This window comes from Mastigoproctus giganteus, chromosome 6 (genome assembly GCF_048544385.1).
Source record: "Mastigoproctus giganteus isolate SK-2022 chromosome 6, ASM4854438v1, whole genome shotgun sequence".
Taxonomy (NCBI): Eukaryota; Metazoa; Arthropoda; class Arachnida; order Uropygi; family Thelyphonidae; genus Mastigoproctus; species Mastigoproctus giganteus.
This window is the reverse complement of record NC_143580.1, coordinates 83,855,845-83,880,949: the sequence shown is the minus strand read 5'-3', so window position 1 is coordinate 83,880,949 and position 25,105 is coordinate 83,855,845. Positions and strand designations below refer to the sequence as shown.

General features: G+C 35.7%; 1 protein-coding gene across 4 annotated transcripts in view; it reads left to right on the top strand.

The window, feature by feature from the left end:
• Nucleotides 1–25,105, top strand: part of LOC150084446 (proteasomal ubiquitin receptor ADRM1-A-like) — a 154,537-nt gene that overhangs the window by 107,006 nt on the left and 22,426 nt on the right. The window contains exons 6-8 of one of the 4 annotated variants that reach the window (XM_090376075.1): nucleotides 2,786–2,976; nucleotides 11,549–11,593; nucleotides 16,876–17,039. In XM_090376075.1, coding sequence (XP_090232201.1) covers nucleotides 2,786–2,976; nucleotides 11,549–11,593; nucleotides 16,876–17,039 — 400 coding nt within the window. The other 3 variants (XM_090376076.1, XM_090376078.1, XM_090376077.1) reach the window with 3 other exon arrangements.

Here is a 25,105-nt window from a genome sequence, read left to right as displayed (position 1 = left end):
TGCAATGGTTGATTCCAGCTGCAAAGAAAGTTTTCTCATGGGCCTCCAGGAATGCATCCACTGCAGTTATTAACATCCCTCTCGGTGGGAAAAACAGATGCCAGTGAGGTATTTTTTTCCTATTTCTAAGATTTCAAAGCCACACTCGTGCAGTGCAGCCATGGCAATGACAGACTTGCGAGCAGGTGTGTTGTCCTGGCTGAACAAGAGTCCTTTGCTGAGTTTATCTCAGCATTTGTCTTTCATATTTTCATACAAACATCTTCAAAAGGTCTGCATAATGCCCCTGTGATTATCTGGCCTTTCTGAAGGTAATCCACTAGTAACGTCCCATAGGCACCCAAAAAACTGTTACCATCGCCTTGCCAGCAGAAGGAACCAACTTGGCTTTCTTTGGAGGAGATGAGAGCTGTGTTTCTGCTGTTAGGACTGCTCCTTTGTCTTTTGCTGAAAGTGATGGACCCACATCTCATCCAAATTCATAAGCCTTGCAAGAAAATTAGCTGAATCTGTTGAAAATGATACAGACGTTCACTTGACTTGACAACTCTTGTGCTGGCAGTGTACCAAACAGTTACTCGTCAATCATTCATCACCAGATCATGCACTGCCAACAACTTCTGGAGTGAAGGATGTTTCAGGTCTTACATAGTGTGTCATATTCCAGGCTTTCTCTCTTTCGCTTATTTCAGTTCTGCTTCCCACTTCTTTAACATGAATAGGAAGGAGCATCCTTCCCCCTATAATAAAAAAAAATTAAAAAAAAGAGAGACTTTTGGAAATTGTAGGAGACTTGGTGGGTTACAATTTGAAGTGTTATATATTAAGTGCAAAACTTTTTAACACTGCACCTCTACCCTTTCATACTCTGGTCACAAACTTTTCAAATGCCCTTTATATTTAATAACCTAAATACATTTTGTTGGCAGCAATAAGTTAGTGAAGAGTTGCCATTTTGTGAGCCGGTCATATTGACCCTTTCATAAAGAAAATGAATTACTCTAGGCAAATTGTATGGAAATGTGCATCCATTGGAGTACATTTTTCGTGCAATATATAGGAACTGTGCAGGACTACAAGTCAAAATCAGAGTAGCTTCTAATGCTATCTAGAAACGATATCAGGAGCATAATCACAATCATTGTCTTAGATGTAGTAAACTCTGTTTGTGGGTTTGGTTATTTTCAAATTATGGCTACAGCACACCTGTTTAATATTCATGGTTTCAGTTATGACTAGTTTCTCTGCAGGCTTATGTTACATTTCCAGCATGTACTTACATTGTTTCTGCATAGTTCTCTGATGTGTGGAGATGAAATCAGTTCATTGATGGGTCATGTTCTGATCACAGAATTTAAGTCATATTACACTCACTGCACATTAAAGTACAACATTACTGACTGTCTAACAGTATAAAGGGATATTTCATGTGATTCATAAGCTTCATTCATTTTCAATCTGACATTTGAGGTACTGGCAGAGAAGCATGTCTGATGTGTGATTGACGAAACAACTGAAATGGACCCATTGGTGGAACATAGTCTAAAATTTAAGAGTATTGGAGTCTCTTATGGCCTCTGACAATATAGGGATATTCTATAGGGATCTATAATGGAACATGAAGCTCATTCACAATGAGCTATATTAAGTACATTGCAACTGCACCTTCTTCCTCTGACTCTTGTAAGTCACGTTCCCACAAAGGTCTTCAGGAGGATTCACCATCTCTTACCAACCTCCTGAGTCACAGCTATCCTCATTATCTCTTCAATATTCTCATTGTTGGTGAGTTAGATGTTTTTGCATTTGATTTTATATTTATTTTTCATATAAAGTGCATTCATAGTGTTCGTATTTATTTTTTTTATAATAAGCTGGTTATTATATGTTAAATTTATTGATTGTGAATCCACTTTACCTTTTTCCTGTGAGCTTAATATTTTTTGTGATTTGGATGATAATAGCATCATAAGTATATGGAGTTTAAAAACTATATAAAAAAAAAAATAATAATAATAATAATAAAATAAATTCGAGGAAAACATTCTGCATTCCAAAATAAGAAAAAGCTATATATAATGTGTCAGAATCTGTACAGTTATGGAATTATTGTTTGAATTTTAGTAAATAGCTATGGAATTTTGAGTGGTAAAACTACTAAAAATAAAAATAAGATTAGGCATACACCTAGTAAATTGTTTATTCATATTTAGGTGTTTCTGCTTATTCTAATTTATTATTTTATTATTTTTTGCAATTGAAAACTCCATAGTTATTTTTAAATTCAAAAGACCATAGCACCATTACCATTTAGAATTGAATAGATATGTATACAACTTTCTCAAATTGGACCTTAGAATACATTCCAGAATTTTGTGCATTCTTTGAAATACCTTATGTATGTTTTCATATCTGATGAGTTATTTTGCCTTCAGTGTTTTTGAACACAAAACTCCTAAGTTTATAGCATTTAAGGACGCCAGGCATTTCTGTCAGATTGGAAACACCAAGTTGGCCATAAGGAACAGCTTATTAGTTTTTATTTAGCAAAGGGAAAGAGCAGAACAGTACTAAAAAATATTTTTATCCATATGACATGTTTGGGTAAGAGGCTACTGTTGACTCTTCTCTGCTAAATTTTCAGAACTAAAATTTTCAATAAAGAATTCCATCCAGCCCATTCTCTAGACTCTGAGACATACACAGATGCGGATCACAATAAGATTCTTTTTATAAAAGTTTGAGAATTTTTCTTTACAAGCTGAATGTGATTATTTTACCTTAGATTGTCTCGTACGCCATCAGATGCAACTCAAGCAAACAATGCTACATCTACAGTTCCTAGTGTGGCATCATCCTCAACCACTAACCAGAATACTAGTACTCACCCATGTTCTACCTCTGTTCCAAGTGGTGGTCAGCAGACTCCATCAATCCAGTTGAGTGACCTGCAGAATATCTTATCTGGTCTGAATGGTTAGTTTTATATGCTCTTAAGTTGAAAAATTTAATATGCTACCTAAGTATTTAATAATGTTTTTTTTTTTTTTTTTTTTTTTAATTGTAGCTGACTTCATCTACTTTTATAAAATAAGTGGTACATTGGTGTTCAGAAAATCACCTCGTTAGAAGCTTCATAGGATTGCCAAGTATACATAACTTCTCATTTTTTTAAATCTATTTTCCTAGTTGGCTGCTCCATGCAATATATAATGTACCATAATAGCATACAAAGGGTACTAGGAAAGTTTTGCAATACAGCTTTGTTTATTTAATTTTTTCAAAGTAATTTCCTCTACATTCGATACACCTCTCCATCCTCCGAAACCAATCTTTAAACCAGTTCTGCCAAGTTTCACTAGGGAGTAAAGCACACTCGTTGTCCCAAGCCTGTAGAAGGTCCTCATCACTGGAAAACTGCCTCCCTTTTAGCTTCATTTTCACATGCGGGAACAGTGCAAAGTCACAGGGAGCAAGGTCTGGACTGTAGGGAGGGTGCTCGAGAAGTTTCAGTCCTGTCGTGGTCAAATATTCGGTGCAGGCTTTGGCGCGGTGAGCTGGAGCATTTTCGTGATGGAGGTACCAGGTGTCCATTCTTGACTTTGGCCGCAGGTTCTTCATAGATCCAATGACTTTAGGCGGGCATTGTTCAGTATACCACTTAGCTGTGACTGTCTTCTGCGTGTCCAAAACGACACGTTCCACAATTCCACTCGATTTGAAAAATACAGCTATCATTTTCTTCTTTACAGATCGAAATTTTCTGACAATTACGGGTGTGTCGTCATCATCAAAGACCCAAACTTTGTTTTGAGCCTTGGTCGGCAGATCGTAATAGTACAGCCAAGTCTCGTCACCTGTCACGATGTTGTTCACATACCGAGATTGTCCCTTATCAAACTTTTTTAACATCTCCCGGCACCAAGTCACACGTCGTGTCATCTGCTCTTCAGTCAGTTGATGCGGCACCCAGAGAGAACAAAGTTTCTTCACGTGCAAATGATCTTGCAGAATCGAACGAATTGCTGGTGCATTTAGGCCCAAAGTATCCTCTATCTGTTGGTAGGTCACTCGCCTGTTTTCGTCAAGCATTTTCCTCACAGCAGTAACATTTTCCTCCGTAACTGACGTTCGTGGTCTTCCCGGTCTCTCAGAATCCTCCAGAGTGAAATTTCCCCTTTGGAATTCTCTATACCACCTGAATATCGTTGTACGATGTGGACAATCATCATCTAGTGCAAGAGTCATTTCTTCTAAGCACCGGTCTATGGTTAAACCACGCACGAAATTATACCAAAAAACTGTCCTTATCTCATTTCGTGACCACGATGCCATCGCAAGCACTTTACACTCTCACTACTAATGAATAACTGAGCCCATCGACTTGGCCCGGCGGCTACTATGCACGTATGAACATGTCTCAACATGCAGCAACAAGCAGCTTCCTGTGATTCATTGTTGCGTCATATTGCAAAACTTTCCTAGTACCCTTTGTATATTAAAAAAAAATTTCAAGGAAAGTGATCCATTTTCCCTCTCCATGTATAATCAAATTTTAATCCTTGTTTTTATTTTTTAATCATTTATGTACAAAATACAAATATTGGAGTGTCTCTTCCCTTGCCTGAATTTTCCAGGCTCAACACTCAGCAAGCTGGCTGGTTGCTGCTATAAGATTATATCCTTTTTGGAATGTAGCTATAGTTTATAAAGACAACAGAAATGAATAAAGAAAAACTAATTAATTTAGTGAACTTTAAAAATCATATATACATGGAAATAAATGTAACTTTATAAGGATAAACACATTTTTCTACTTATTAGGACAAGGTAACTTTCACTCATTGGGCTGAATATACAGTTGACCTCATCACATTTAGGCATTGACTATTTTAATTTATTTTTAAAAATAGCAAGAGATATGTTTTTAAGTAATTTGCCTCATATGTTGGGTTAAATAAACATGAAAAATATAGATGAAAGAATTTAGAACCAATGGGATTAAATTTGTTCTAACACTGACTTTTAAATTCATTCTAAAATGAATCCTGAAATGCATTCCAGTTGAAGTGTGTCTGTCTTTTTAAAACCTAAATTGACTGAACTTAGTTAACTTGAACTCTGGAAGAAGTTACTTCAGTGAAGGTCATTAATTTTGTGATTGTGTATGGTTTTTGAAGATTGTTAATTTTTCACAGAAGTAACTTCCTACAGACTTCATTATTAAGTTCAGTTCAGTTTATAATCAGTTTTTCTAACTAGAATGCATTTCAGGGTGAATAAGAGTTTTTTTTTTTTTTTTTTTTTTTGAAAAACTTAATCTCATAAGTTTTAAATTTTTCCATCTGTAATTTTGATAACAATTTAACCTCAGCAGATAGTGAGCTGAAGTGCTTGGTATTTTTAATATTAAATTAGTAAGACAGTAAATAGTATTTTTGGGCTATAATTAATATCAGCCACCATTTTAAATAAATAATTACGTGGAGAGTAAAACAAGCAAATTGAACTCATTTTGAGCTATATAATGTTTCACTTAAATCTAGTTTTAGAAGGGCATGCTTCAGAGTATTCAGCCACTGATAAAAAGTGCATTTTTCTGTATTAATCAATTTGGTTTGGAAAATATAACTGAATGTTAGAGATAAAATCATGTATCAGGGCAAATCTGTAGCTCTACTTGTGCTTGAATTACAGAATACTGACCTTCATTACATTACAGTGTTTTGCTACTTTCCACTTATTTGGAGAAATGTGTTTTCAACTTTTATTAGAAATGGAAGTAATTCTTAGGTACATGGCTCATGCAGACATAATAACACTGGTGCAATATTGCTTAATATCGCTGATGTGCCATAAAACCAACAGCACAATCCAAAGAATACTAACAAAAAAACTGGCAGACTTTAACTAGGTGTCTGTAGGTAATGGTTTTTAGGAGCCACTAAGTGCAACTTTCTTTATTGCTTAAAGATAGTTTTAACTTTTGATATAAAATTAGTAAAGTGTATTAGTTGTTTGACAGCACCAAGGGTTCCCCCCATCTTCGCATTGTATTCTTTGTGAGTGACACAGAACTCTGTGGAGGCCAGAGATTTAAAAAGTGTGTGGGGAGTGGTCTGTTGTGTAGCATTATGTTCTGATGTTTCTCTGACCATTTAGCCGTTGGGCCCCTATTGGAACCCACTGTTGTCCACACTTTGCCACAAGGAGGCAGGTCAGGCACCCAGTAGATTATTTAAGTACTCTGGCAGGCTCCGCCACCCAATTTCCAAGGATTTCAGTGGCAAGCCTTGGGGTGGGGGGGTGTACACTAGAATTTGGCTGAAAGAGATTTACAAGAAAGCAGTAGAATTTAGACAATGATTAGAATTTGGCGGCATTGTTAAGGGGTGTACTCAGTCAGTTTAGTGAGGGGGGAATACTGAAGGCTGGGGGAGAAACAGATAGAAGAATAGGGACGATAGAGTAGGCATCCCCAAAGAGGTCAGTGGAGATGAGCCCAACCAGGCGAAGTATGGGGAGGCAGGGAAGGGAAGACAGAGACCTGTCTCCTCCCTCCCCTGCCTGGGGATGGGGTTTTAAAGGGAACCGGGTTAGAGTACCCAGTTCAGATCGCCAAATGGTGTGGCGGTAGCAAAGCTGCAGAATGTCTTCGTTGGTGATGGTTGTCATGTCCAAGTAGTGTCGACTCCGGTAGGAAGGTCAAACTTCCCATCCTACTCCAGGGTGGGATATGTTAGCTGGCAGTGGGGAATTCACCAGGCGAAGGGGTGGGAGAGAGACACATTTACTTCATTCATAATCTGCATTCTCACTCTGCTTGAATTCTATTTTATTTTTTTTTATATATACTTTTTTCTTATATATTATATATATATATATATATATATATATATATATATATATATATACAGTAAACCCCCGCTATTCGCGGTATCTGTATTGGCGGTTTCGCGTATTCGCGATCGCCGATTTGATATAAAATGAAACCTAAAAAAATTTGAATTTTAAAGCGCCGTGAATATTTTCTGCCATAAAAAAGCATGGGCGTGGCTAGAATTATCTTTCCCGGTCAAAACAGCGCTCAAAACAGAAAGGGGTGACAAAATCGCGAGCGTGGATGTTTCTGGCTAATCCTTATTCAGTATGTGTTATGGCCCATGGAAGGTTTCGTCGTTTGCTTTTTTTTTTTTTTTTTTTTTTTATGTGAACCCCAAACATGAGAGGTATTAGAACCTATAGTACTCAGTACCGTGCTTGGGTTGGAGGTTGAGAAGACGAAAGAAGATATTTGTTGACATTGGACTTGAACTTCTGTAGACTGTAATTTTCAGGAAATACGTATGAAGGAAGGTTGTTCCAGAAAAAGCAGTTGAATGAATAAATGAGGAAGATGAAAAGTTGGTTCTGTGGGTTTGAAGTTGGACAGTAAATGGATGTTGGCTGGTGGCGGCACGTGTTCGGACTGTTTTGAAAGAGAGAGAGATTTGGCTGTCACAGACCGTCCGGACTTCGCCGAAATTGGGTCCACTTGACTTGAATGTCACCCGAATATCAGTTCCATCAGCGTTTTAGACTCCCAGGTAGCAAGTACAGCTTGTCTGGCATATCTGAGAGAATGTCTGTGACAAATGTGCTTATAAATTGAATAAATGTATCAATTTATAAATTGATATGCTTACAAAAATGATAAATCTACCGTTTTTCAATGTAAAACAGACTTTTTTGAGTGTGTTAAAGGAAGAAAGTGACTTTATTGTGGACAAGTTCTTTCTAACCCGTACAAAAATATGGCTACGAATAACAAGGGAAATGTGAAAATATCAAAGAAGGTGATGACATTAGTGAATAAAATTGAGTTATTAGATAAAATTTCTAATGGTGAAAGTGTCTCCTCAGTGGCAAAACATTATAAAATCAATGAGTCAACGGTACAATCAATCAAAAAATCGGAAGAAAAAATCCGCCGTAGTGTCCGTGAAAACGCGCTAATTGCTTCAAAAATTTGCTCTGTAACTCGTGACGTTAAATTAGAAAAAAATGGAAAAGGCTTTAAATCTGTGGATAGAAGACCGAAAACTCAAAATAAAATTCCGTTAAGTTCACTCATCATTCGTGAAAAGGCAAAACTCCTTTATCAACACTTTAGCGAAACTGGTGATAGCACCGGCGGGATAAGTTTTTTTGCTAGCAAAGGTTTGAAAGATTTGTTTGAAATTTCTAATAAATATTACATTTAATATTAAATTGTTTCTTATTTTCATTTCGATGCCATATGCTTGCATTTCACTATGTACATAGTCATATTATGAAGGTACATATAATACATACATAGACAAAATTTTAGACTAGTTTTTCTTATATATTTCATACTTTGGAACGGAACCCCTTTATTACTATGGGAGCCATAACTCAGTATTCGCGTTTTCGTTATTCGCGACATTTCTCAGGAACGTAACCCCCGCGAATAGCGGGGGTTTACTGTATATATATATATATATATATTTTTTTTTTTTTTTTTTTTCACTCATTCAACTTTCTTATACACTGAGGGGGGGATGCAATGATGTGTAGTGTAAATTTAAATACTGATTAAAATTAGGGTTAATGTGTACTTAACTATAGCATTTATTGTTTGTGTTCTTTTTTTCACACATTTACACTTTCATTTCATTTATTCAACTCTTGCTTTCTGCACTGCAATCTCTGTGCACCTCAACTTACTGTTATTCTTCAGTTTTGGTGCAGGCCTAGCTGCAAGTTTTTTTGCAGGCCAGGGTAGAATGCAGTGCTTGTGTTGTTAGTAAATGTTTGTTAGTATATATAAAGTAATGTAGGTTATTTTTAACTTTGTATTCTTTTGGCCAATTACATTCACTCTCTCTTTTCTTCATGCTAGGTCACTATTTCTTTCACCAAAACTGCCATTTATTCTCTTTTACCATAATTCCTAGTTCACTCAGTGCCCAGCCTATTCATTCTGTCTTTCATTTATTCATTCTTATTTCATTCTACATTGCATCCCCTTTCTACTAGCTTACTGATATTTTTCAGCTAATCTGCTGAAAAATATCCCTAGCTGCCTGTACATCTCCTTCCCCTATATGGTGCTTATTTGGTGTGGGGCCCCAGGTTCCTAAACATGGCAGGTTAGTCCTGGGGAGTTTTGTCATGGTCAGGTTTCTGTCGGTGCAGAATACTGCTATGCTGACACTTTTTAAGTCATCGTCTGGGTGTGGTGGGAAACTTGGACAATTTTAACTATTGATTATTGTTTAATTGCTGGGGGGCTTGAATTGCCATTCTTTGGATAGTTCTGTGCATTTTAAATACTTTCTGTGTGAAAGATGTAAAGGCTTTATAATTTTCCTCTTCTGTGATGAACAGATGTTCTTCTCCCCTGGGATGGTGGCCAATCTGTGCTATTAGCTATGTTCTGAGGATGTCATATATTATACATTCATGTAGAATGTGTACCCGACGTGTACTCAATATACAAGAGGAAAGAGTGGGAGAAAGAACTGAACCTTGTAGGAACAGCAATGTTACTGAAGAAGATAGAGAGCCATCAAAAATAACCGCAGTGAATGTTTAGAGAGAAAACTGGATACCCAATTACAAAAAACATTTGGCAAACCATAAGATGGAAGCTTATTTAGATGATCTTTATGACAAACACGATTGAAAGCCTTTGAAATGTCAAGAGCAATTTCTTGAGTTTCACCAAACTTTTCTATTGAATTTGTTCATAGACTGGTAATATAAGCCAGAATATCACCAGTGGATCGACATCGATGGAAACCATACTTGTGATTGTTGATCAGATGGAAGGTTTATAGATAGTTTGGGTAGCCAGTTAATTGATTTATCCATAACTTTTGAAAGAGTCAAAATAAGTGCAATGGGACGATAATTGGATGGGAGGAATTTGTCACCCTTTTTAGGAACTGGCTGGATGTGAGCATATTTCCAAGTAGAAAGGAAAACATCTTTGGAATAAGAAAGTGAAAAAATGTGACACAGAACAGGAGTAATTTCAGGAGCAGAAGGTTTAAGAACAAGTGGGGAAATACCTTCAGGACTTGGAACTTTCTTAGCATCAAGGTTGTTCAAAATCCTTCTAATATCCTTTTGACGGAAGACCACAGGAGTTATTGAATAGAGTGCACTGGGAATTGTGGGAGGTGGTTTACCAAAATCACAAAAAGGTCAGCTTTATCTTTGACTGAAGTGGCAATAGAACTGTCTTGTTTTGACAGTGGTGGGAACAGAGATGGGCAAAAGTTGCGGCCAATAGCTTTGGCAAGCAACCAGAATGATCAGTTACTATTGTATTTGAAAAATAAGCAAGTTTTCTATTGTAAGCCTGTTTGAAATCTAGTTTGGACTGATTAATAACTGCTTTACAATTTTTGAGAGCTTTGGTGTAGGAACAAAATTAACCTGAAGATTTGGATGCAAGCCAATTATGATAAATTAGTGTATTTTTGGCAAGGAGCCATAAATTTATGTATTTTTGCATAAAAAAATTTTGCCTTTCAATTTTTTTAAATGTAAACTGTCATGGTGCATGTGTGTTTTTGGGGACACACTAAGTGGAGATTACATGTTAGTATGCTCAATTTTAATTTAAAAAAAAGTTATATGTATGCACACACTATAAGAAAACCATACCAAGATCAAGACTATCCACTGCCAAAAGAAACCAAAAGTTTTCTAGAACATAAAACATCTTCAGCCTTCGCATTGCTTTGTCAAAATATCCCCTAGGCTGACTCCCCCCCCCCAAAAAAAAACAACTTCATCTGGCTGTATTGTAGCAAATTAGTTTACATAGTTGTATTGCAAACCAAACTTTGAGAACAACTAGTCTAAAGTACAAAGAATATTACATAAGAATCCTGTGTGGCAGTTGAACCTTGTAGTGCTCACTGCAACATAACAAATCCTCCAAGCATTATTGTTTAGGCAAAAAAGTGTAACAACTAAATAGACATCTCATTTCACATGGTTAACGAAACTCGGAGGAAGTTTGAAGATTTGAAATTCTGAAATAGCAATACTGATATCTAAAAAGATATATCAGTATTGCCAATGTTGCCTGGATGCAGTGAATACAAAGGGCAATTTTGGAATTTCAATTTTTTTTTAATATGCATATTAAAATATTATATTTGGTATATAGCATGATTCAAATTTATATTTATGCAGCCATTACTCTGTTATTAATTGACCAAGAAATTTACATTCTGAGAACCTTTGTTTCACATAAGTAACCATCTTATAAAAAAATTGGGAGAAATTTGATAAATGCTGTTGGAATGCCTTTGTCCAATTGACTCGGAATGTACCCTTTGTTTGTAACTTTAGCTGCAGTTTCTGAATAAAATAATTTTGCTATTTTAGTTTTCTTAAAATTAAATTAATGTGTTTTTCTTTTTCCTTTTTTGTTGTAAACACCTAACACTTCACTCTTTTGGAATTAAATTTTATGATTACAAATGTATTTACTACTTGTCATTTAATAAACTTTTTATTATTATAGTTCCTACTGTACAGTGTGATCAGAGTTCTGCATCAGGATCTACAGGTAAGACCTTGTGATGTTTGTCAATAGAAATAAATTAATAGAAACAAACTTTATTTTGAGCATTTGTAGATAATTCTGGATGTGTACTGCCTAATAGACAGAAAATTGGTAATTTTCTGTCTATTAGGCAGAAAAGTACTTAACTGCAGAGCACATGTAATCTTTGCGTCGACTGCTGGAGCATATGATTCCATCTATGCATAGTATTATTGGGAAATTCAGAATTGAGCTCAAAGGTTAAATAAACAGTTTTAAAATAGAAAGATAAAGTTACGAGAGGAACATTAAGAAAAACGGAAATACGCATTTCAGAATCTATTATGAAAAGAAGCTTTGGTAAGGACATTTAGCTAAGATTTTTATGGAAAACTACAATAAAATAATTGAGTAATGGGAGTGAGAGAAAAGTGGGTAGCTTTCTCTACTGGACCAGAGATCATTATTCAAAGCATTCTATGCCATGTAATATATTTTATGAATCATTAATTACACGTGCGTGTGTGCATGCATGTTGTGAAAAGGTGAAGTTACTTGGAATTACTTCAAATGAGTAATGGGGGAATGGAATTCAGCAGTTGACCTAATCAAATCTTAGTCCTTATTTTGATTTTTGAAGTGTGGAAAATATAAGAACATGGTTTTAGTTCAGATTTCCTGAAAAAGTGAATGTTACTGTTACATCTTTTGCCAGCTGTATATACCATATGCATTTGAAACTTACCTACTGTAACATCAGCCTTCTGTGACAAAATGCTTGGCTACTGTGGTACCTTGAAACAAACCACCTGCTCTCGAAAACTCAGTATGGTGTTAGAAGACTGTGGACCATTTAATATGACTGAAGACTCACGTTCACAGTGCTTTCGTTAACTCAAAGAATTTGGTTTTGGGTTTTTTTTTTTTTTTTTTTTATATTAAGAAGGCCTGTGATATTACTGCCTTGGGTTTGAATTTGATATAATGAAAGTCCTTTAACTTTGGAATAAGGGGATTATCTCCCTGTACGTTTCATGTCTTGACCTTTTTGTTAGGAGGAAGGTGTGGAAAAGGGACACCCTGGGTTGCAATGATCACAGTTTCTGATATGGGACTTAAGACATAACTACTGTGAAGGGTAAAGGAAAGGGCTTTTGCATCCATAAGGGTAACTGCAGTGGTCTCAGACATTTTTAAATTCTATACAGTGGTATGCCTGGTGATGTTGCCAGCAGCAAATGCTAAATGGATTGCATTCAGGGAAGTATACAGAAAATACTAGGCTTTTCATACCATAGAAATGCTATTCGAGGCTTAAACTTAAATGGATATCAGATGAACTGATGACACGAGCAGCTGAGAAAAATGCATGGGGTGCATATAAATTAACTGGGGATACAGAAGCCTATGGTAGATATAAACTACTCTGTAATCAAGTCACAAAGGTGGTACCTAAGGCAGATTATGAGAAGTCTGGTAAAGAATGCCGAGAAATGCAGCAAGAGGCTTCTTTACTTATATTAACAGTAGAAGAAAGAGGGGTTGAATCCCATTGGCTCACTTGGTAACAGTGGTTTAACTGTTGATGATTCTGCCTGGTTGCTGAAAAACCGATTAGGTATTTTGCATCTATATTCATGCATGAGGAGTTCTGTATTCAGGGGAATTCCAGTAATTTGTCAGAATCTAACAAGGAGCTAAATGATTTTGTGATATCCGGCAGCAAAGGGAAGTAGAAATTGTTGAATTTAAACGGGATCTATCCAGTTATATTAAAGGAGGCAGCAAAGGAAGTAATCAAAATCTTAGCCATAATTATGAGATCATCTTTGGATTCAGAAGATGCCCCCTATGGACTGGAGATGTGCAAATGTATCCCCAATTCACAAAGGGGGAATCAAAGGGTTACATGAGTAATTACAAACCTGTTAGCGTCACACCTGTTATCATAAGGCTCCTCCAAACTGAATCTGCCAGTTAGTTGTTAAAACTTGTTGGCAGAGAAAATAATCATGGTCTCTGGTTAAAGAAGTAGTGCAGGATCACGTAGACAGGAATGAACTCATACTGCACTAATGGCATGGATTTGTTTAGGTGCAATCTTGTCTGACGAATCTGCTTGGATATTATAAGTAACAAAGAAACTGGATGCAAACAATTTTGATATCATATACTTGGATTTCAGAAAGGTTTCTGATACCATTGCACGTAAAAGACTGCTCTACGAATTGGAGCAGTGTGCCATTAAGGGTAAGTTACTGCTCTGAATAATGGAGTGGTTGAGTGGGAGAAGACAGAGTGGTTATTCAGGAACAGTGCTCTTTGTGAACTAATGTTATTAGTAGAGACCTCCAGGGTTCAGTGCTAGGCTCATTGTTGTTTTCTTTATTTATTAATGATATTGATGAAGGTATATCAGGCTAAATGTCTGTTTGCAGATGAAGGTATATCAGGCTAAATGTCAAAGTTTGCAGATGTACAAAGGTTGGTAGGCTGGTTAATAACAGCAATTAGGGTAAGCTGTAATTGTCAGACCCTTTGCCATAATTGTGAGACCATCCTTGGAGTCAGGGGAGGTTCCTATAGCTTGGGAGTGAGAAAATGTCTCTCCTATTCACAGAGATAAACCGATGAGCAACATGATCTGTTAATGCACCTGTAAGCTTGACTTCTTTCTGGAGAAAATATTGGAGTTGGTGGCTAAAAAAGCATTGATGGATCGGCTTAATAGGAATTGAATTATACAGAAATCACAGCGTCAATTTCTTAAGGAGAGATCCTGTCTGACAAATCTGATTAGCTATTATGATGCAGTAACAAAGGAACTGTATGCAAATAATAATTTTGACATCTTGTATTTAGATTATAGTAAAGCTTTTGATTCTATTCCACACAAAAGACTGCTGTACAAATTGGAGCAGTGTGACATTAGGGGCAAGTTACTGCTATGAATAAAGGATTTATTTAGTGGGAGAAAACAGAGGGTAGTTATAAATGGGCACTGCTGTTCTTGTACACCTGTTATTAGGGAGGTCCTTGGGGTTCAATACTGTTCCCCTTACTGTTTACATTATTTATTAAGGTTTTTCATGAAGATATATTAGTATTAGTAGAGACATATGATGCAAAAAAGTAAGCTTATACGTCAGCCAAAAAAAAAAAAAAACACCTTCCCATTTCACCCATCCATTCATTCCAAAAGTTTGTCCAGTTAAATTTTGATGCATTAGAAAACTTTAAACTTGAAATTTTCGACATTTCTTAAAGTTGAAAAGAATTACGCAGTTTCAATTGGCAAAAGCATCTGATACCTATGAGGTAGGTTTTGGTCTCATAGGCTTCTCCAGTTTAAATTAATTTGCAGTCTTTGAACTTACTTCTTTAACTTACTTTTGAACACAATATAATTAAATTAACATAATATACAATTAAGTTTAAAGTAGTGTTTTAGTTATCTGGAATATAATATGTACGCCTTTCACAGGACATTTAATTATTAAAAATCCCTACAAATATGGTTTGGTTTTATGTGAATTATTAATAATTTAATAATAAAAATGAAGGGAGAAGTGAATGTTTTTTTTTCGCAGTTAGTTTAGTTAAAAAATTTTAGTTTATTTTTGTATTGCCCATCATACAATATTCTGTATCAGGTACAATAATTTGCATATCAGAAACATAGCTATGTTCTTGGATCATTTAAACTCCTCAAGATTGATATTTATCCTGTGATGTTTGGCTTAAAAATATATTCCAGTGACTGCTGATTGTATGCAACTTGAAATGACGTTTTTGTTATCTTGACTGGTTCTGTAATTTATTTTGTCTTTCCTGCATGATCTCACTCTACTAAAATGATTTAATTATCATAAGGCTCCTCCAAACTGAATCTGCCAGTTAGTTGTTAAAACTTGTTGGCATTAGTAAACCTCTGAACTTCTTTATTTCCCATGTCCATGTTATTTCTTTTAAAGCTGTTAAAAGTGTCAGTTGAAATTTGTTCAGATTTGATCTCATTGTGCTAAAGTCACTAAGTGTTGATTTTACTTCAAACGAACTATGAATGGGCTCCTACGAGATATTTGGTCTGGATTACCTTCAAGTATGGTTTATCAGCCTCTTATTTTCATCACTGTATATAGGCTTGCTTAGCAAAAGACTTTTTCTATAATAGATTGTGGGTGTCTTTCTTATTTACAGTGTTTTATGTGGATTATTAATAATTTAATAATAAAAATGAAGGGAGAAGTGAATGTTTTTTTTTCGCAGTTAGTTTAGTTAAAAAATTTTAGTTTATTTTTGTATTGCCCATCATACAATACGCTTCTATATCAGATCTTATAGCAAAACTAGTCGGCAAATTGATTCTCAGCAGCATTCTGTTAAGCTACAAATCTTATTGGTTGAAGGAATTGTTCTGAACAATAAGAATAATCGTCGAACCAGTCACATGCAGCTTTCATAAAATAATGTGAAATCTCCTTTACTCCTCAGTCTCCATTCATTCAGTTGGATGCCAGATATACCTAAACATTTGTGTTTTGCCCCTTTGCAAATATATATATCAGTCTAATGACTTGTTTGTAAACTGCATAAGATTCTTAAACTCATTAGATTGAGATATATTCATTGCTGAGCTAAGCTGTTTAATCACCCAACAATTAACTCAGAATAATGGCTAAAATATAATTTTTTCCTCTTAATATTTGAATGTGTAGCTTAGTGTGAGTCATCGCTTTCTTTTATTGTAGATGTTTTGTTCACCCTACTTTGGAATTGATGGCCAGGTTATTTCAATGTTTTTGTTCATATAAATAAAATTAAATTCACCCTTGACATTTAATTATCCTGCTTGCCATAATTCTCTGTAAGTCTTATTGAGGGTCATTTCAGCTAATTTGCTGACAGGTGATTTCAGATAATTTGCTAACAGGAGATCTGTAAGGTGGCCTAATAAACTGATAGTTAATAATAATTTACATGCAAATGAAGAAAGAGGTTAGTTATCCATTGTTATTAGGATGTTTTCATTTGTAGTGACTTCCAAAGCGGGGAGGAGTAGGGGAGAGAACAGGGGGTTTAAATTAGTGGGCTAAAATTTATCTAACAAAGTGTTATATCTTTAACAGTTGATCTTTCTTCAGCTATCACGGCAGAGGTATTACAACCATTATTTAATAACCAAGATTTAATGGGACGTGTTTTCATTTGTAGTGACTTCCAAAGGGGGGAGGAATATGGGAGAGAGCAGGGGGTTTAAATTAGTGGGCTAAAATTTATCTAACAAAGTGTTATATCTTTAACAGTTGATCTTTCTTCAGCTATCACGGCAGAGGTATTACAACCGTTATTTAATAACCAAGATTTAATGGAACGTGTTCGAGGCCTGTTACCTCAAGGGGCTGATGCAAATGATACAACAGTTAGTGAACAACTGAGGTCTACGGTACAATCTCCCCAATTTCAGCAGGTAAGTTTGTTACCAGATAATTTCAAATATTCTTTAAAATATTATGCTAATTCACAGGGCTCAACAAATATCAAGCAGCTGGTCAGTATGGTATCTAAAAATGCACTTTGACACCAATTATTTTACGATTGAACCTAGTGGCAGCATAACTGAATGGCAAATTCTTTGTTTGACAATCACACTAGTTTGTATCTTGCAAAGGATTGATCCAGCTTTTGTCAAAAATACAGTAAGATGAATTTTTAACAATGCTAAACTATCAGTAGCATTCTGTATGACAAGAATAATAGCTGAACTAACTAGCCATGTGCAACTTTCATAAGATAGTTTGAAATTGAAGTATCTGCTTTCGTTCTACACTACATTTTATAAATAGAATCTCAAGTTCATAATTGGTTTTGAAATTTTTTTTACTACATAATGTAAATTGTTCAATTAATTGAAATTTTTTAATAACTATAAAGAAATAGTTGTATATTTTCAAAACCAGTTCATTAAAAAAAAAAAAAAAAAAAAAGGAAAAATTGTGAAACAAGATAGATGGGAAAACTTGCCAATCATTTAAAATGTCATCACTACAATAGGTATAACCATTATAGCAAGTAGTAGGCATCATAAGGCAGAAAGAGTAAAAATTGAAATAGGATAATATGCCCATACCTTAGCTTGTTTAATATTAATTTGCTCATTGTGTTATTAGTTACTTGCTTTTGCTGTTCAGGTATCACTTCCGTCATGAAATTAATTGTATGCATGGAAATCTTCATGTAAAGTGGAAACTGATATCTTGGAAATCATAAAAATTGAATTGGAATTCATAAAAATAAAATAATAGCAATTATAATAATAAGGCTGTGTTGAAGACTTTTTCATATTAATGTTTTAAAAGCATTAATAATTAGAATTGTTATAATTAATAAAAAATGTTATAATTTTTACTTTATGTATTAAATGCAATGCAATATTTGCACAAAAATGTGTTGGCCTACTTTCAACAAGCATGGTTAGAACTGTTAGTATTACTAAGGTTAAATGATGCAAGGAAGCACTCTTTTTCTGCATCAACCAAAAAAAAAAAAAAAAATCATTTTATTTTATTACAATAAGATAAAACAGAATTAAGCAAGTTAAGAAGCAGGGTACTATTCAGTGCAGATATTGAAATAGTCTAGCAGTGAGTCTATTACAGGCAGTTCTCGCTTTAAGAGTTCCCGGGTTTACGAGGTTTTTTTTTTTTTTTCAAGTATCAACAAAATTGAAAATATGAACATTAATTGCAAAAAAATGAATGTTAAACATTCATAAATACCACATTTCAAACCACGGGCATAGCTATACAATACAGTGCAGCCCCCTTTACAATATTGATCCGTTACCATCGTATCGCAAAAATATAATGTGAACCCAATAACGCATTGTTTTCACCCCCATTTACAATATTAATCCGTTACCATCGTATCGCAAAAATATCATGTGAACCCAATAACACATTGTTTTTTGGTAATTCATTCCACGACCTTGGAAGTTCAAATTTTTGCTATATAACTCCCTAAAGGGTCGTTTTTATAGTGTAAATTGTATTAGTTAAATTTAAAAAAATTAAGTTGCCAATTCAAATCATTAAACGCACTACACTTTCATCATTGTCATATGTTATAAGAACCAATTTTGAATGGCTTTGTGATATTTTTCTAAAGCACATTTCTTTAAGTCCCGACCATAAAACAATAAAAACAATTTGCATTTTCCTTTTATTGGGCTTTTCTGTTACTGCAAGCAATTATAGACGGGTAGTAAACTCGGTGTTATTGCATTTGTGAAAATTCCGATAACTGGAATTGTGTGGTTTTTTTTTTTTTTACTGTTACAATATTACAGTGAAATGAGTTCCCCTTCACTGAAATCTTCAATTGTATAAAAAGCATAAATAAATTTTCAGAATCTTCTCTTCATTTTATTTATTTATTATTTTTATTTTTTTTTAAGCTTCGTAAACTTTTGTTACTCTGCGCAAATCATGTTAGTTGCAATTTGTACGTTCCGTTAAAAAATGCTTATGCATCTATTGAAATTTATAAAGAAAAGAGATAATTACCTTGGAAACAAATGTCTCTTGAAGCATATCTGAAGAAGACGACTCCTTGTGCAACAAACCAACGAGTGCCGAGCCAATAATGTGAGTGATCAACGAGTGTGAATTTAGTCAATGATGATGAAGAATAAACATTCTTTAACAATTGTAAGTTGTAAATAATTTCTCTATTATTCTAATTTTACAGGCTACGTTTTCATTTCTTTGGATAAATCAATCATTGTTTAAACATAAACTAATTAGCTAACTAATTTCATTGTTGAAAGCGTAACCCCTATTTTTAACCTTATGTCTATGGGAAATAAATTCCCATTTTATGAGTGCGTGCGGCGCCTCCGTAGCCAGGTGGGCAGGAGGAGCAGTGTATAGCACATGCTTCTTGATTAGACTGGGGTTCGAGCCTGTGACCACCAAATACGGAGAATGCAGAAAGGTCAGGGAATGACCCGGAGCAAAATGGCCTTAGTAGTTAATGCTCCTAAAAACCAAATAACAACAACGAGTGCGTGCTAGGAACGAATTAACTTATAAAGTAGAGAACTACCTATATTCATTAAAAATTCAAAGGCACTGTTGTGACCCATTTTGGAACTATTTGATTCCATCATTAGACAACAGCTAGTTTCGATTGATGACATATTGCTGAGTGGTGAATAAATGTATCAAATCTAAATGAGTAGCCAAGCAGTGTTCAAAAGAAAAACTTCTAACCTAACTTTCATTGTGTGATAATAAAATACATTGGTAGACAACATAGCTCCAATGCATTAACCAAGTAAAGAAGCAGAGTGTGTTTCGATACAGGTATTGAAATAATTTGAGACTATGTTGCCTTCCTGTGACAATGCCAGAGCTTGGGCTCTTTAGAAATTGCTGTGTTATTTCCAAGTCACTTTGAAGTAATATGTCATTTTTATTTTTAATTATAGACCCCCCCCCCCCCCAATCCAGTGGTATTATTCATCAAAAACTCAAGGGCACAGTTGTGACCTATTTCAGAACTATCTCATTCCATCATTAGACAACATATAGTCAAGCCCCTGACTGCTAAACGCAGTATCTGCCAACCCACACTGGACCAGAATGGCTGCAGTTTACCTTTTCTTTTTTTTTTTTTTTTTTTTTTTGGTCTCAGCAACCTTATACTGAGTGGCGTTTGGATGAAAAACTTCTGATTGGAAACGTTTATTCTGTTACATGATAATAATACTTATGTCGGTAGGCAGCTTAGATCCGGAGCATTAATCAGTATACTATTTCACCACAGCTGTTGAAATAGTAAGAAATAAAACTCGTACTACATTCCAAATTTCTGTCTATACTGGTGGAGGACCATGTTGTGCCTCCTGTAACAATAACAACTTTGTACTCAGTGGTGTTTGGAAGAAAAACTTCTGATTGGAAACAGTTCTTTCATTATATGATAATTATATATATTGAGAAATGTTCATACTGCATTCCAAATTTATGTCTATACTGTCGGGGGACCATGTTTCTCCTGTAATGGTGACAGAACTTGGGCTTTGTCTCTTTAGAAATGGCCACATTATCCACCATAGTAGATAGCAGTCGTTTCTAAACTAACTAAGGTAGCTGACCTAAAGCACCTAATTGTTGTTTCTAAAGTAACTAAAGTAGTCTACCTAAAGCATATATTTGTTGTTTCTAAAGAGCCTAAGCCATGGCTCTCACTGTTACTGGAGTGGCTCGATGATTCCCCTCAGCAGTATAAACAGAAATTTGGAATGCAGTGGTGAGCATTATTTCTCAAACTATAAAACAGAATATTCATATTATTCTCATTCTCAAATGTTAATCATCCAATTTTTCTTTGAACTTAACCAGACACATCGCCTTTGCTACTTATATGCAGCTTTTTCCAGTGTTTGACACAACCCACTGCTCGTAGGAACTTTATGTGAAGTTAATGAGGTCCAATCTTCTGTTATTCCCAGAGATTTTATATTTGCATCCCCTGGCTTTTATCTCACTAACAAGGGAGAACAGATTCCTTGTTCATTTTACTCAATCCCTTCAGTGCCTTATACATCTGTCAGATCTTCCCTTATCAAAATTTGCACCTTCTAGGCCATTCTTTATGTATGCATCAATTTGCACTCATCACTAATCGAGTTGCCCTTTAAACCCTCTATAGAGCTAAATATAATATTCCATATGCAGTCTTACTATAGTCTTAAAAATATCTTTTCAAACTGAGTTCCATGAGATTTTTAATGAGAGAGAGAGATATTTTAGTCTTTGTCAAGATTTTGCTTTTTAATAAAGGAGAAGGTAACAATAAAAAGCATTCTGGGTGAGTGTTTTTGCTGTGATATCACAATATTTTAATACAACTTACAAAACATTAATTATCGAGATTCAATTGTAATAACTGATAGGGAAGCGGAAGAGAAATTGATGAAGTTTGTAAGGAAGGCAGCTGGAGTTGGTGGATCAATCCAATTATATTAAGGAAGGTAGCAGAGGAGGTTAGCATACACGTAGCCATAATTATGAGAGCATCCATGGATTCAGGTTATTAAGTTCTGTGGACCGGAGATGTGTGAATATATCCCCATTTCACGAAGGGGGGATAAAAGGGTGGTGACACAAGTGATTAGAGACCTGTTAGCATAACTTCTGTTCCAAAAATATAATGGTGTCATTGGTTAAAGAAGTAATGCAGGACCATCTAGACAGGAATGCAGTTATATGTCAGACACAGCATGGATTTGTCAAGTTTTGTTACTCAATCATAGTATGTTAGTCCAGCAGGCTAACTTTTCTGCTCCACAGATTACCCCCAGAACTCCTCAAGTGCCTTCTCTTTGGGGGGGGAAGTCCATTGCCCTCCTCTTCTTGTCTGATATTCCTGTAGAAGACTGTCTGGTTTTCATCAAATTTCCTGTTGTCTGTTTTCCTCTGGGCACTCTCCCTGTAATGGTAAAATCTCTTGCTGAGTGCCAGGAGTTTCTGCTTGAGGGTGTCAAGGTATTCTTCAATCCTCTGATTATAGGTCTCATGTTTGCTGTGAAAGTGTGGAGGATGGCCTTCACTTTTCTGGTCAGCTTCCTTCTGTTACCCCTTTGGTACTGGGTCAGTTGGTCTATCTTCACTATTTTCTCTTCTTTCTTCTGCTGTAGCTTTCCCTCCCGGTCTGGTGGTTCCTTGTCTTTGTGTTTTATGTTATGTTGTTCTCTGGTTTCCCTTCCGTTCACCCTGGTGAGTTCTACAGCAGCAGCACAGTAAATAGCTGTGTGGATGGTGTTAGGTTACTTCAGTGTTACTTCATTGTTGTTGAGATAATCCAGTATTATTTGCCTATTGAGGTGGTCTGTGACTTGCCACAGGATTCTGTTGAGCCTCTGCTTCAGTAGGGTGTGGTCCTTTGTGGGGCCCTTTCATTTGAATAGGCACCTCCATAGCCAGGTGGGAAGGTGCAGCTGTGCATAGCACACACTTCTTGATTAGACCGGGGGTTCGAGCCCGTCACCACCAAATATGGAGGATGCGGAAGGGTCAGGGAATGACCACCGCATATTCCCGGAGCAATATGGCCTTAGTTGCTAATGCTCCAAAATAACTAACAAATAACAATTCATTTGAATTCTGCTAGGGCTTTCTTCCACACTTCTATTCTAGATGTCATGATCTTGTCTGTTTCCACTTCAGTTGCTCCAGGTCTTAGTTCTTGTACTTGTTGTTCTTTGTAGTTGGCCACCCACATCCTGCTTGATGTTTTCAAAGATTGCAGGAGCTATCAAGTTTTTAACAGTAGTCCATCTCTGGTCTGCGTTTCACTGTTCAGTCACCTTATCGGTCTATAACTGTTCCACCCACTTGCTGTGTAGTTTTATTCTGTACATTTCCATGTCTGGCTCTAGCTTTGTTACTTTCTAGTATGCTCGCATGATAAATGTACAGGTGACCCCCGCTTAACGCTGATCATTCGATCCAGAAAAACAGAGCGCTAAGTGAATCAGCGCTAAGCGAGCGCCGCTTTCCCATAAGGTAACATACGTATTTATGAGCTGCGGTCGGTGCCATAGGATATTTCCTAATGAATAATAAACAGTAATGAAAAGATGCACAAATGTCGGTCAAAATATTTAATATTCAAATATTTGCACATATAAAATATTCTGCATTGCATACGTATAATTATGTGGTAACTACTTGCGTATCAAAAGTAAATTTAAAATTCCAATTAAAATAATGAATATGATTGAATTGATGAATTTAATCATGAAAAATGTGTGGATTTTGAGTTGAACTTTGGCCCTCTTCCAAATAAACTAAAAGGGGTATTAATTTTAAATCCCCCGCAGCGTTACAACCAACAATAAAGTCAACCGATCCTTCGCCACTTTGAAACCTGGCATGTTTTTTTCTTCTTTCAATATGAAACTTCTTTTAGGCATTCGTTTCCACAAAAGTCCTGCTTCAGCTATGTTAAAAACTTGAGAAGTATAACACATAATACCCCTCTTCAATAATTTTAACAAGTTCTTTTTTGAAAGTTTCGGCTCCATGATCTGCACTTGCGGCTTCTCCCTGGATTTTAAATCTATTCAACCAGCCCTTACCAGTTTTAAATGGTTCCACATTTTTTTTTTTTTTTTTTTAAGGCGAGTTTTCTTCAGATCATCATATTGGCTAATCTCTCTCTCTCTCTCTCTCTCTAATATTTAACTTAACTGAATTCTGCATTGGAATATTATCTTCAATAAAATTAGTCTTTCCATTTCAATCCTAATAGCCGGCCTAGTCCTAGTTGCTTGCAGTGGAACAGCTATCTTTCCCGCTGCAAAAATTAATTCTTTATTTTTTTATAATTGTTCTTACAGTTAAAGTTGCAAGCCCTAAATTATGGCACACATCCGTTTGTCGTTGACCGGAATCGATTCGCTTCAAAACGTCTAATTTAATTTTCAAATTCAGTCTTTTTCTTACATTTATAGTCTTCGTACTGCGCCCAGACATTGTTGCTTTTTCATTCCTATCAGTCATTATTAGCTCTTCGAAAATGTAACTGCGTTGGTTGAATTAATTACGATACAATATTTAAGTAAACTTTCCGTTAGGCACGATGTCTAATACTCTACTGAGTGATGACTAGACTTCGGATAAATGCATATAACGCAAATATTACAAGCAATATACTTGGTCATTTTTTAAAATGTTGATCTCGGAACTACGTAACAAGTCACTGTACTGAAACTAAATTAGCGTGCGAGAAAATTTCACTGAGCGTGGGAAAATTTCTCAAGTCAGCATGGGAAACGTTTTAATGCTGTTTTGCTATTCATTTGCAAGCTATCGACTCCATCAAATGAAACGATTGCGTTATGTCAAAAATGTAATCTGTAAAAGAGCGTTATAGTGATCTGTGACAGCGTTATAGTCAGATATGGGTTATAATATAAGAACAGCGTTATAGCGAATCAACGTATAGCGAACCGCGTTATAACGGGGGCCTGCTGTATTCATTTTGATGCTCCATTTCATGCACTTCTTCCTTCTTGGGTGGTCACTAACATAGTTGCACAGGAGGCACTTCCTGATATTTGCTGGGTGGTCTTGCCCTTCAGTTGTGGTAGCCATACAGGGGACAGCACCGCTTGCTCCACTTTCATCCATGGGAGACTGACTCCACTCCTTAAGGCCTGAATGCAAATGGCTTTATCCTGTGCCACGCTCACTGCAGTGTGTTAAATATTTCTACTTCTCCACTTCATCTAGTGGTGTGGTGGTTAATGGAGTGATACCAGATTGTAGCACTCTCTACCTCAGCCATCACTTCAACCTAGAGGAAGGTAGGTGTGATGAAGTGTCTTTATAACCATAACAAATCAAATTATGCAACACATGCTTATGGACAACCATAAGCTGAAATGACTACTGAGAAAGAGTAACCTAGCAGCTGTGTGTAACTTCAAATTTTCATGCATGTAACCACAAGTGTGCATATACC